General features: G+C 33.5%; 2 protein-coding genes across 9 annotated transcripts in view; both read left to right on the forward strand.

Annotated features, from left to right (window-relative positions):
* LOC131660556 (cinnamoyl-CoA reductase 1-like) overlaps positions 1-15081 on the forward strand; it is a 48430-nt gene that overhangs the window by 21678 nt on the left and 11671 nt on the right. The window lies entirely within an intron of this gene.
* On the forward strand, positions 53-5579 carry LOC131660558 (EG45-like domain containing protein 2). The gene is made up of 4 exons (XM_058929813.1): positions 53-208; positions 4773-4880; positions 5036-5336; positions 5497-5579. Exons 2-4 carry the CDS (start codon positions 4775-4777, stop codon positions 5501-5503), a joined length of 414 nt encoding a protein of 137 aa, XP_058785796.1. The 5' UTR covers positions 53-208; positions 4773-4774; the 3' UTR covers positions 5504-5579.

Consider the following 15081-nt stretch of genomic DNA (forward strand, 5'->3'; position numbering starts at 1 on the left):
AAATATTGGATGTCACACATACACTGAACAAATCAGTGTTAAGTAACGTAATGGCAAAATAATATAAGTTGAGGTCATTTGATTCTCTTTTCAGTTGCTTGATCGTTTCTTAATCTACTGATATTTATCTGCTCATAGTTGCTGGAGTACTCATTCATTCATTTCCAACAATTTCATATTTTGCTCTAAAGTGAACGCACAAGACCAGGTATGCGATTCATGATTTTCTTCTTTAATTTTGTGATTCATGTGCACTTTTCCAGTATCGATGTCTCATGCGCATTTTCCGAATTTTTTTGAAGATCGTCTTTGATTTCAGGATATTTACTACTTATGGTTATTGTATTTTTACCGATGTTTTGAAAATCGAATCGAATTGAATAAGTTGTTCGATCGATAAAACTAATGGATAGAACCTGTAACGGACCAATTCGTTAATTGGGCAGGTCTTGTTTGAACTAGGATAAAATCATATTAGAAATACTTTTTGTTTATTTATTTAAATGTGATTAAACGGTTGAACTAATTAAATTATGGTAGAAGTTTTGGTCAACTGTTCCATAAAATATAATTTGTGTAGTAAAAAAACTTAATAGTATTTGATGTGGCCGCAAGCCTACAATGCTATTTAAAATGAAATAGTTCAATTTTCTGTAAATTTTGCGATTTTGATTAATGGTTCTTCGACGCAACATCTAAAAGAGTTTAGAGCAAGATGACCTCTAGCTTCTTTTCTTTGTCTGCTAGTGATGAAAAGTTTAAGTGGATTGTTTTTCAAGGCAAGAAGTTTGGGGTTTTTTCTATAGGTTTAGAGTAGGTTAGATTGGATTCCTCGATTTTATTTGAGTGACTTAAATAAATCTTTTCGATTAAAGTTATTCTTTGAAATTTTAAATTTGTGTCGGGTATTAAGGTGAATATCGCAGAATCGTTTCATTGGGGTTAATGTGGATTATGTCTTTTTGAATTTATCTAGTCATTTCCTTCACTACAAGCAAGAGTCTCTCCCCTTCAAGTATCTTAGGTTACCGCGGGGGAGACTAAATCCTCACAGTGTGTCTATGCGAGAACCTCTAGTTAGTTTGTTTTCTAGTAGGTTTAGCACATGGAAGCATCAATATGTTTGCTTGGTTGGGAACTTTTACTAAACTCAGTCCTTAATGATATACATTCTTGTCTAGAAAATGTTTGTTAAGATTTGGAAGAAGATTCTCACGATTCAAAGGAAGTTTCTCATGTGCGGAGTTAAAGAGGAGTCTAAAATTATTTGAGTTAAGTGGTATGATGTTCACAAACCTAAGCATAAAGGGGGGCTTGAGAATTCAGGATATTTATTTGGTCAATTTGACCATATAGGCCAAGTGGAGATGAAAGCTTATTTTAGGAGCCACTAAACTCTGGTGTGATATCTTATCTTCTATATATGGTGCTATGGTGTTCTCCTCCCTTCTTGGGGTAGGCCTGATGGGTTTATCTCTGCTTCATTTTGTAACAAAACATAATTCATAAAAAATTTCAAACTATGGGCAGTTTGTCAATAATAAAAGAAATTCGAATTGTTCATATAAATACCTTTAGTGATGATCTCATGAGCAATTTTTTGAATTTCGTGACTTTGGGTTTTCAAGGACCTTTCATCTACCATCTGATACTTCACGTAGCTGCTAAAATCATTCTTCTGTTCTCCAGCTTCTTCAATGTCATACTTGTTTTTCAGAGCCTCTTAAACATATTTTGAAGTATCGCATTTACTGTAATAGTCATACAGATCATTTTCAATCCCATTTAGAATGTTATAATCATTCTTTCTATAAGGTGATTTCTTTCCTAAGCTGTAAATTGTTCGCTTTAATCTGTGCAACAGATTCAACTTCAACACTATTAAGTGTTCCTTTTGAATTCTCTGATTTCTTACCGTTAGTTTGTTCGGTTGACCCTGAAGGAGCAACAAAATGTCCTCCGTCGGAATAATAGCTATCTTTTTAAACATTAAAAAGAAAATCATCTTTTGTCGCCAACATTTGAAGTGACATCTCTCAAACATGAACGGTTTGTCAAAGACAGTATCAGCAGAAGTACCAATAATTTCTTTGGTAGCCATGGCAATTCGAAACGTCTTAAAATTATTGGATCACGGTTCTAAAAAGTTTGCCACCAAAGAAATTACTGGGTCGAGTCGCGGACTAGGTCGCTCTCTTTAAGACGTTTCGCGGTACTGCCCAAAATTATGCAAAGTAGTCGAACTACCGCGCCGCCTCTAGGACAAAACAACTCAGTTCTATAATGTACGATTACTATTTGCACAATAGATAATCAGTCTAGAAATACACCTTTAGATGGTACTAAAACCATTCAAATATGGTATAAATACCACCTTAGTATCTGGTTTGACCAATCACAGTAATCTCTCAAACCAAGAGAAATTTTAATATTTCTCCAAAGAGAATTTAATAATGGCCATTTGACCAATCACAATAATTTCTCAAACAAAGAGAAATTCGAATAATTCTCTAAAGAGAATCCAAGAAAAATTATACTCGAAAATTTCTCAACTCAAACGAGGAGAAATTAACATTATTCTCTAAGGAGAATTCAAGAAAATACTCGGAAAATTCAACGAGTAGAAAGAAAGGGGGAAAGTTGGCGCTCCGACAATTCGAAAGACGCGGAGTTATGAAAGTGAGGAAGGAAAAACTCAAAATAATTTTTTAGTGTGTTTTGGAATGAAACAGATGACTTCCTTATATAATGAAGTAAACTAGGAAATATTTTTAATCTAAGCGATGTGGGACTAAGGAATTTTTCCAACTAACATACAATGTGGGACTTGACTTAATGAATTTTTTCAATTCATCTTCCTATATTGGAATATATATATATATACATAATTTTCCAGCAGGTATGATCTTCACAAAACTAAGCATAAAGGGGGGCTTGAGAATTCAGGATATTTATTTGGTCAATTTGACCATATAGGCCAAGTGGAGATGAAAGCTTATTTTAGGAGCCACTGAACTCTGGTGTGATATCTTATATTTTATATATGGTGTTATGGTGTTCTCCTCCCTTCTTGGGGTAGGCCTGATGGGTTTATCTCTGCTTCATTGTGGTGGAAAATGGTGTCTCTATTAGAATTGGAATATGTGGATGCTCCTAATTGGTTTATGGCTAGTCTTAGTAAGAAAATAGGATTGAGTCTTTTAGATCTCCTTTTGGAAAGATATGTGGGTTTGATCCCCCTTTTTGTCTACTAGATTTCCAAGACGCTTCAATATTTCTAACCAGTAGGATTAGGTCGTGGGTCAGATTGGGGTGTTCGTGGTGGTAAAGATCTCTCTTCCTCTACCAGGAAGTAATGGTCCATAATATGCTTTTAGTCATTCAAGATGTGACCCTCTCTCTCTCTCTAATTCTTAACAAATGGGTGTGGTGTCACTCTAAGGACGATGTTTTTTTCTGTCGTATAGACTTACTCTTGTCTCGTTGAGAGTGGCATGTTTAGTTCTCCTCTAGACAATTTGGAGAATTAAGTTTTTCCTTTTATCTCAGATAGTTGATTCATCTCTAAAGTAGTTGTTTTTTCTTTGCAACTCCTCAAAGAGAACGTTTCTGCTAGAGATAACCTGTTTAACCTTACAGTATTGGTGGATCTTAAGGGTGTTCTTTGTCCATTGTATGGGCGGAGGGGCACAAGCGAGTACTCTTTTCTTTGTGACTTGCGACTTGACTGAGTTCGTTTGACATTGGATCTTTATATGGTTGGGATAATGCTTTGTTCTTCCTAGGGACATTAGTTCCATTTTCTTGTTCATTAGATTGTTGGGTGGTATAGCAAGGGTCAGGGATAGTTTGGTCATAATTTGACATTATTAATTGGTTGATTTGGATATTCCATAACGATATTGTCGCTTCAGCCTCTTCTACCACAATGAAGGATTTGGAAGATAAATGGTATTTTGGTAAACATGCGGGAAACTCTTGTCTATACTCTTGTTGAGAAGATAGAGAAGTGATCATCTTTTGCCTTGTAGTTGTGAGTTCTTGATGGTACATGTGAAGGTTGTTTTCTATAAATTGTGATTTTTTTCGGTTGAGATCTAGTTTGTTCTACTTTGGGATAGTTCTTGCTTTTTTTTTCTTCGTGTTTTCATTAGATATTGGTTTCTTAGATTAGGAGAGAGTATTTTTTTTTTTACCTTTTCTGTTTTGGACTTATTGGATCTTATGCAGCGAAGAGTTCCTCTTTAGATATTTTTCTTTGGTATAAATGGATATCTTTGACGCGCAAGTGAAAAGACTAATCACTCGAGTTGAAGAGGACCACAATAGACGGCAAAACTCTTTTTCAAAATATTTAACACAGCTACATATTCATGGCTAGATTTAAATACTAATTATATATAATTTTCTTTTATTCTTATCCACACTTAAATTCTAACAATAAAATTTTGTTTTCCTTGATATTATCCTTCAAAATTAGAACAATTAACTAATTAATTTTTTGCAGTTAGATTCAAAACAATAACAATCTTAGTTTAGAAATCTAATTATAAATTTAAAGAATAAGATTTGAATATATACCGTGTCAATAAAACAGGTTTGAACAAATTTTAAAATATGGTTACAACTTACAAGTACTCTAGAAACTGGATCGAATCATATAACAACTTTATTGTTTTGATTTTGATAGTTCCCTTTCGCTAGACCATAGATTTTTCCGCATTGACTATTATAAATAATCTATTTTTCCCTCAACTTTTTACTTTATGCAGTAATGTCTTTCTTCCAGCACCTAATCATCATCCTCTTCTCATCATTGTTCACCCACTTCTCTCAAGCTGACGTTGGCACTGCTTCCCATTACGGCCCTCCCTTTTTACGTAAGTGCCCCTCTTCCTCTTCTGCTCCTGATATACAGTGCATCAGACAATTTATCCTGATGCACTGTAATATAAGAGCAGACTTAGAATTCCAACAAATTAAAATTATTGATTAATATTAAAATTGTTGTGTTTTGTGAAATGTGACAAGACAGCGACGGAGTGTTTTGGGGGAGGTGCGTCGCAATTTCCTCCTACCAACATGTTTGGTTCGGCTGGAGAGGGTATATGGGACAATGGTGCAGCATGTGGGAGGCGGTATGAGGTGAGATGCATCAGTGCGGCTGTTCCAAGAACTTGCATTCCTGGTCAAACAGTTCAGATTAAGATTGTTGACAGAGCACAATCCTCTGTTTCTAGGCCCTCAACGGATCATACTTCAATGGTTCTTTCCACCGCTGCTTTTCAAGTCATTGCAAATGTTTCTTCTTCATTGATTAACATTGAATTCCAACAGTAAGTTATCATTCATCTGTTCATTGATCGTTGAAAAATCAAATGTTAAATTGTGGAGTAGTTAATTTGATTATATTTGAAAATTAAAAGTTTAGAGTTTATGAAAAACTACATTATTTTTTCTAGTTAGGTATTGAAGTGATGTGTTTTTCATGTGCAGGGTTTGAATATTTGAACAGAGTAGTAGTAATTGGAACCTGGTGAATTTTTTGTTGAAAAATTAAATTTTATGGTGATTGAGGAATTTGTATGAGTATTTAAAATTCTAATTGTCAATATCGATGAATATTTATATGGAATTTTCTTCTAAAGATTATTCATTTTTCTTACTTATCTTTTTGAGTAATTTTGTGGATGTTTCAAGTTCAACTGATGAACTAGTGTGCTATACTAGTGTTTGTTGGAGTTTGTCAATAGTAAATCAAACCTATGCTAACGGTTCAATTGATTCGAATATTCATATGTCATGATTGATGCCGCTTATTGCGAAATCAAGGTGCAAATGTGAAATTTATTAATACAAATACACAAAGGTTCACTTGTACCCTTATGTACTTACTTAGATCAATGTAATCTATTTGAAAGGAAAACAACTCTTCAATCCACTATACTTCTAAAATTGTTACAAGAGGTAACAAACGATTTACAAGAAAATAATCAATCAAGTTCTCAAGAACAAACAAACCATATTTTCTTTCCAAATGTTTCCCAATCTTTTTAATTTTCTATTTATAATCATACAAGCCCAAGGTGTTTACAAGTGTTCTCCAATCTCCTTAGATACCCTCCAAAAGTTTCTCAAATTCCAATAACAAAATCATATGATTTTTTACCCTTGCAAAATTTTCATTGTGATTCACAAATCTTTTGTGTGTATTCAATTATAAAGTTATGAAAACAAGAATGATAGAAATACATATTTATAACTGCTGAAATCAAACAGATCCATAATAAGATATAACATGACTCATCAATGAACAAAATAGAAAACCAAAACGACCAAGCTCAATACCCGCAAACCGCCTGAATTGGACCCGATAACGAATAAACGCCAGCCGTAAAGACTCTACTGCCATCGCCCACTGCCTGTTTGTGGAACTATGTTCTTACTGGTTTAATCAAGAAGTAATCAAAGCTAAAGCAAGTCATCTTATCATGGTTTATTTCTGATGATTGTAGTACCTAAATTTTGTTTGGACAATAAAAATTGATTTCTCGATTTTTTATACTTTTTGATTAACCTAAAAAATACAAAAATATTTTAATTTAGTCTTTTATGTTTCATTTATTACCGAGCTTACCATTGTTTTTAATTTCTTCATGAAAAATTAAAAAAATCATAGATTTAGGGTTTTAGTGTTTTCTTGCAAATTGTCAAAATTCAAAAAATTCAAATTCAAAGGCAAATGTTAGTTGACAAAATATTTAATCATGGTCAAAGACTAATTATAGATTTATCAAGGAATTTTTCTCTTTGGTGTTAGTTATTTTTTACTTTCACATTTACCCTCCTTTTGTCTTGCCATTTTAGTGATACATTTGTTGTCTTGCATGATGCATTTTGGATGACTTAAGGGCCGACAACCTTTTTACCTCCTCAAAATCTGCATTTTTTAACCTCCTATCACTATCTCAAAACCCTAGCATTCCACTATAAATAATGGTTATTTTTGTGAGAAATTAGAGAGCTTTTTGAGAGTAAAGAAGTGCTGAAAATTTTGAGGGAGATAGAGTTTCTTTTATTGTGAGAGTTGGAGGAAGAAGCTATTGATTGGTCTTGTAAATAACTCAAACATCCTCTATCTCATAAAACTTGTTGTTGGTAGCCTCTTTTCCCACTTATTATTTTATTCTTTTATATGTTATTGAGTTCTTGTTCTTATATGTTATTGAAGTTGCTACAAATTTCTAGAGTATTCTTAAATATAATATGTATGAAAATATAGAACATCCTAGAACTATAAGTTGTATGAATATGGTAGAACAATCTAGATATATAAGTGTATGGCAAATATAGAAGAATCTAGATTTATCATGATAATAACATATCATGAAAACTCTAGAAAGAACTAATGTAATGTAGAAACATTCACCACCATTGAGAGGTTTGTGACTTGAGCCTATAAATAGGCAATTGCTATCTTGTAATTCATCATCCAAGAAATCAATGAAATAGCCTTCTTTCTAAACAACTCTCTAAAACTATCTTTTATCAACTATCAACTAATCAACTACTAACAATGGCATCAGAGCTACGTTCGGTCATACATTGGGCGTAGTTATATTACCTACCTAACATTCCAAAATCCTCCCAACTACTTCAAAAATTTCCTTTGTAATATTAACCCACTTCAAAAACAATTTCTAAGCTATGGATAACACCACTCAATCATCATCTATTTCTGTCCCTATTTTCAATGGTGAAAATTATGATTTCTGGCGTGTTAAAATGGAAACATATTTTTCATCTCAAGATATATGGGACATAGTAGAAGAAGGCTTCACTGTTCCCGCGGATACTTCAACTCTTAATGCAACTCAAGAAAAGGAGTTGAAGAAAAATAAACAGAAAAATTCAAAGGCGTTGTTCACCTTGCAACAAGCCGTGACTGATGCAATTTTTCCAAGAATTATGGGAGCTAAGACTGCCAAAGATGCGTGGAACACATTGAAGGAGGAGTTTCAAGGAAGTGATAAGGTACGTGCTGTTAAACTTCAATCTCTAAGAAGAGATTTTGAACTATTGAAGATGAAGGATTTTGAGACAGTTAAAGATTACTATTCTAAAGTCAAAGAAATAGTTAATCAAATGAGAACTTTTGGGGATGATATTCTTGACAAGAAAATTGTTGAGAAAATTCTAATTACTATGCCCCCAAAGTTTGACCCAATCGTGACAACGATTGAGGAAACCAAAGATTTGTCCACTCTATCAGTGACAGAACTGGTGGGCTCTCTTGAAGCATATGAGCAAAGACTGAATAGGCATAAAGAAGATACGCTTGAAAATGCCTTTCGATCAAAGCTCAAATTTCGGCCCCAAAATAAAGAAGATGAAGGAAAGAAGAGTTATGGAGAAACTTCTAGAAGAAGAGAAGCTTCTAGAAATTTCTCAAAGAAGCAAGCTACGGTTGCACAATCAACAGCAGAAGCAGAGTACGTGGCAGCTGCTGAAGCAACGAGTCAAGCTATATGGCTTCGCAGGATACTTGAAGACATGGGAGAAAAACAAGATGAGCCTACTAAGATAAACTGTGACAACAAATCAGCAATTGCAATGGCGAAAAATCCAGTGCATCACAGCAGAACAAAACACATAGCACTCAAGTATCACTTTATCAAAGAAGCTGAAGCAACTAAAGAGATCAGACTTGACTACTGCAGGACAGAAGATCAAATTGCAGACATATTCACGAAAGCGTTGCCGAGACCAAGATTTGAAGATCTACGAGCTATGCTAGGAGTCAAAGAAATTTGTATCAAGGAGGAGTATTGAAGTTGCTACAAATTTCTAGAGTATTCTTAAATATAATATGTATGAAAATATAGAACATCCTAGAACTATAAGTTGTATGAATATGGTAGAACAATCTAGATATATAAGTGTATGGCAAATATAGAAGAATCTAGATTTATCATGATAATAACATATCATGAAAACTCTAGAAAGAACTAATGTAATGTAGAAACATTCACCACCATTGAGAGGTTGGTGACTTGAGCCTATAAATAGGCAATTGCTATCTTGTAATTCATCATCCAAGAAATCAATGAAATAGCCTTCTTTCTAAACAACTCTCTAAAACTATCTTTTATCAACTATCAACTAATCAACTACTAACATATGTTGATAGAATCTTAAATACGTTGTGTTTTTGTTATATATATATATATATATATATATATATATATATATATATATATATATATATATATATATATATATATATATATATATATATATATATATATATATATATATTAGTTGTTTGAGTTTACCTCTTAAACATTTTATAGCGACATGTTTATGATAACTAATGGCATAAAGTAATTAAAACTCCTAAAACTCACTTTGGTCTTCTGAAAAAGTATATTTCAAAAGTTGAAAAATTAATTGATCGCAATGATTCGCGAATAACAAGGTACCTACTTCCATAAGAAAACAAGAATTTTGAGATTGCTATGATTCCTCACACCGACAAAGGTGTATTATCTCTTATATGCAACAACAATGTCCAAGGTTTACAAATATCAGACAATTGGATTACCGTAAACCTTCCTTCAAATGGTTTTATTGTAATTGTTGGTGACATTTTGAAGGTAATCTATTGTAAATGTGTATTTTAAATAAGGCATGCATTTTTGGTCCTTGTAAGTTAGCAAGTTTTTTATTTTCGTCCCTGTAAGTTTTTCTTATTGGTATGAGTCCATATATCTTATTTTTTGCTTGCGGTTTAGTCCCTAAAGCCAAAATCCGCAGAAAAATTTGCAAGTTTTCCTGCGAATTTTATTGCGAATTTTGATTTTAGGGACTAAAACAAACACGAAAGTGAAATATAGGGACTCAGACCCAGAAAATAAACCTTACAGGAACGAAAATAAATAACTCGCTAACTTACAGGAACCAAAGGTGCATTTAAGCCTTTAAATAATTTTTTAATTAATAGATATTAATTAATTATCATGATCACAGGCATGGAATAATGGAAGATTGAAAGCACCAAGACATAGAGTGGTGACAAGAGGAGACAAAAAGAGATTTGCATTTGTTCTTTTTGGATTGTCAAGGCCAGATATACTTGTGAAGGTGCCCTCTGAATTGGTGGATGAAGATCACCCTCTTCGTTACAAGCCATTAACGCATGAGGAGTACTTAATGTTTCATAAAACAATTGGTGCTGACTTTGATGCAGAGGGTGTACTTGAACAATATGCTGGAATTTGACTTCTTATTATGTGATGCCTGTATTAGTTCTTTATTTCATAATAATAATGCAAATTATTTGAACTCTCACTATTGCAATAAATAAAATGTATTTCCTTCTTACTTTTATATAATATAATAATAAAATCATGTATGTTCCTATATGAGTTGCACTCTTATCCTATTTACAGTATTATAATAGTGTACCAACGGGTATTATCATGTTTGGTTCTTTTTTTTAGTATCACATTTCTTTAATATTCTTCTTCTTTTTTATGAAATAGAAAAAAGTTGAAAACAAAAGTTGAAAAAAAATAAGAAAGTTATTTAAATAATTGATAAAATTGGAATAAATTTATAATTCAGGATTTTGGTCATTTTTTTAGTGTTTTTTTTTTTTTTGATTTTAGGCTCCCGCCTCATTTAAGTATCGTTTTGCATGACATGAGAGTTAAATTTTCACATCATTTATAATTCATTTTTAATTGATTAATATATCAAAAAAATTAAATAAAAAATTAAAATAAAATAAATAAAATTATCATATTTAAGTTGATTTATTAGAATTTGGAAACAAAAATTAACATGGTTTTGTTTTAGAAAACAAATTTAAATCGAAGTAACTTTAATATTAATATGATAATAACTTATTAATATTTAATTACAAATAAATAATAAAAATTACAAATGAATAATATTATTTATTTATTTATAATTTCTTATAAGTTAGTTTTAAGTTAATATATTTTCATTAATCTTAAACTTGAATTCTCAAATTCATATGGTTCAAATCTGTAACAAACCAAAAGAAACATACTCAATATTCAACAATCAACATACTCCATATTTATATTGACAGGAGTATTTAGATAAATGATGTATTTTTCAAAATCAAACACCACAAAACATATTCTTTTTTTTTTTTTTGGAGAATAGATATTTTATTCCACAAAAACAGAGAAAAAAAATCGATCCTAAAGGATCCAGACAGTTCACAACACATCCAACCACCAAAACAAATCAACAAATAACAAAGCCCCTATTTTCTACTCAACGAATCAACATGATCTCGAAGTTTCTTATGCCCTCTACTACGAACGAGAACAATCTGCTGAATCTGGTCCAGGATATAAGCTCGGTCCATAGGTTTGTTGTTAAAAATCACGTCATTTCTTGCTCTCCATATAGCATACGTTGTCTCTGCCAGCACCATTTTCAGGAGTAATCTTTTGCAACCTTTTTTTGCCAATTCTTGAATCAACCACTCTTTCTCAATATTCCAATTCTGTCCATTATGCGTGTAACCAATCCATTGAAGCACCCTATTCCAGATTTCAAAAGAATTTCGACACTGGAAAAATAAATGGTCAATCGATTCCACAGCTGGACAAAAATTACAAGATGAGTTTGTGATGATACCAAACCTCTGCATTCTGTCTTTAGTAGGAAGCCTCCCCATGAACAACAACCATAAATGGAATTTCGCTTGTGGTCTTGCTGCATTGTGAAAGAAAACTACCTGCCATTCAACCTTTTGTTTTTCTCCTCTCAATCTATGGTATTGTTTGGATATGGAAAATTTATCCTCCTGCAGAATATCTTGCCAGTCAGGGATATGCATACAGAGCTCTCTACTCTTCATAATTCTCTTCAGAATCCATGAACAATCTTGAGGGGGATTCCAGCCTTGGATGTCTCTGCCTTTGACATAATAAGCATCCAGCCACTTTATCCAAAGTTTGTCCTTCTTTCCTTGGATATTCCACAAAAGCTTTAGCATAGTAGCTTGATTCCATTCAGTCAACGAGGTGATATTCATACCTCCAACATTTTTTGGATTACAGACAATATCCCAAGCTATGGGTGCTTTCTTGCTATTGCTACTCTTTCCACTCCGTAGGTACATTCTGCATATGCTCTCCACATGGTTGATTATTTTCTTTGGGAGGGGAAAAACTTGCATCCAATAGGCAGCCACAGAAAAAATCACACTTTTAACCAGTTGACTTCTACCTGCAGCACTCAACAGGTGGGCAGTCCAGTGTTGAATCCGAGCAGTGATCTTATCCACATGTCGTTGACATTGATTGATACTAAGTCTTCTACTAGATAGGGGCACTCCTAGGTATTTGAAAGGAAAAACACCCTCCTCAAACCCTGTGATATTCAGAATAGTATCTTTCTCCACTTCATTTGTACCACCAAAATACACCTTGCATTTATTGGGATTTGCCTTCAAACCCGTGGCTTTGGAGAAATTGCTAAAAACCTGCATTAACAATTGAATGGAAATAGAATCAACCCTAGCAAACAAAAGTAAGTCATCTGCAAAGCAGATGTTTGTGATCTTCAGTCTGGCATATTATGGATGAAAATGGAAATTAGGATTGTCATTCAACTTTGCTAGGCATATATGCAGGTAATCCATAACTAGGACAAAGAGGAGAGGGGAGATAGGGTCTCCCTGTCTAAAACCTCTTTTGGCTTGAAGTCTCTTACTAATCTGACCATTTATGGTGTACTTGTAGCTGACAGTAGTGAGGCAAAGCATGATCCAGTCTACAAAGTCCTTTGGAAATCTCAACTCTTGCATAATGTGTTTTAATGCAAGCCATTCCACAGTATCATACGCCTTCTGCACATCCATTTGAATAGTACATCTAGGTGAGAGATGTTTTCTATTATATCCTCAAACAAGCTCATGAGCAATTAAGATATTGTCCTGAATATTTCTACCAGGTACAAATGCATACTGGCTCTCATCTACAATATCACCAATAACATTCCTTAATCTGTTAGTGAGGATCTTTGAGATGATTTTATAAAGTGTAGAACAACAGGCAATAGGTCTTAGATCTTTAACAGTCTTGGCTTCCTTTGTTTTTGGAATCAAAGTAACCAAGGAGCAGTTGGCTTCAATATAAATTCCCTTGTAGCAGAAAAACTCCTGAACTTCCCTAATCACATCATCTTTGACAATTTGCCAGCTCTGTTTAAATAAACTAGCACTATAACCATTTATACCAAGTGCTGTACAGTCTCCAATACCTTTTAAAGCTTGCCAAATCTCATTTTCAGTGACAGAACCAATCAGTTTATTAGCTTTCTCACTACTCAGAATAGGGCCTCTCCTTATAGCTTCAATATCCACATGAATCATGTTGGATGTATTGGTCCCAACCAGGATTTCATAGAATTGGATAATCTCATCTTCAATATCCTTGAAATCACTCAGCATGTTTCCAATATTGCTCTCCAATCTCTTCAGAGTAATTTGTTTGTTTTTTTCTTTCAGATTGGCATAAAAATATTTGTTATTTCCATCCCCTAGCTGAATCCAGTCTATCTTGGCTTTTTGCATTCGAATTTTCTTCTCAGTTTCAATCTTTAAAAACAATTCATCTGTTCTGTTCTTCACATATTTCATAAGATCAGCATTGAAAGGATCTTTATCCAATTGCTCATGTGCTAATTGTAGATTGTCTCTACTATCCTGAATGTTTTGGCTTCTTTGGAACATCTTTTTGTTGAGATTTCCAAGAGGAACTTGAAGGCTCAGTAGCTTTTGCCAGACCACATACATAGCTCTCCCCTGTATATCTGTATTCCATTTATTCCTCACAATTTCCATAAAGTCAGGATCTGCCCCTGTACAATTCAGGAACTTAAATCTATGCCTGATTTTGTGAGCATTTCCAGTCTTCTGCAGTGTAAGCCTCAGAGGATACCACAAAACATATTCATCAACTACATTCACAAATATTGTGTAAAATACCAAAAATATTACATAAAAAAAAGAAGAATATTCACGACAAAGAATTATATGAAGTAACAAGTTAGACAAAAACTCTAATCTTAAAACATTTCATTCAACAAAAAAAGAAGGTCCTCTAAAATCATTATCACTTAGCAAATCAATTTGGGAATACAGGTGTTGAAGAGATATAGCGGCAAGCAACAAAAGATTTGGAAATATTTATCCGGGAATTATCGTGTCCACAGAGATTGGTGATACCAAACTGCCGTTCGACGGATTCTTAGTTCTTGAGTTCGGGTTGAATGGGTTGAAAGTAAACAAGGAAAATATAACATATGAACATAAAATAAATTCATTCTTGATAGAGAATAGCTTATCTGGTTTGAATCTAAACTAATCCTCACAAACTTAGATTTATCACTCCGCCGTACTCAATCTACAATACTCGTCAGAATCACCACATATCCCTCACATCAATGTCCATTTCTGCAACATCGACGGAAATTCAACTATATTGCTCTTTCGACGATGTCTCAACCGATCGAACAACACAGAGACATTAAACTCAGATATTATGTGGATGTTAACCCCAATCCTATGTCTAGAATCAAAAGCTAACAGATATCCCCCTAATCAAGATTTGTGATGTCTATGTCTACAACAACATAAATCCAGAGCATTTAAGCAAAAAGATCAAGGAAACACCGATTAAGATTTGTAAAGCAAATATATTATACAACTAGTACAAAGAGTAACAAACATCCATGTGTTTAGAGTAAACTTACAAACAAACCCAACAAAAGTGGTTACAAAGAGAAGAGGAGGAGAAGAAAACCAAATCTTTCGCGGTGTCAATCACGATCAATCGAGCTCCCGACCAAGAATCTTCCGATTACAAGCCACAAATGTTGTTTTCTAAGCTCTCCCTACTCAAAAATGGTTATGATGACTTTGGGAACAAATACCCCAAAGCATCACCCTAAAAAATGTGATTTTTCCCTATTTAATGACTTTCCAAACCGCCCAGACCGCGCTTAGCGCGGTCAAGCCCGCTTAGCGCGCTC

The sequence above is a fragment of the Vicia villosa genome, linkage group LG3 (assembly GCF_029867415.1).
Source record: "Vicia villosa cultivar HV-30 ecotype Madison, WI linkage group LG3, Vvil1.0, whole genome shotgun sequence".
NCBI classification, from domain to species: Eukaryota; Viridiplantae; Streptophyta; class Magnoliopsida; order Fabales; family Fabaceae; genus Vicia; species Vicia villosa.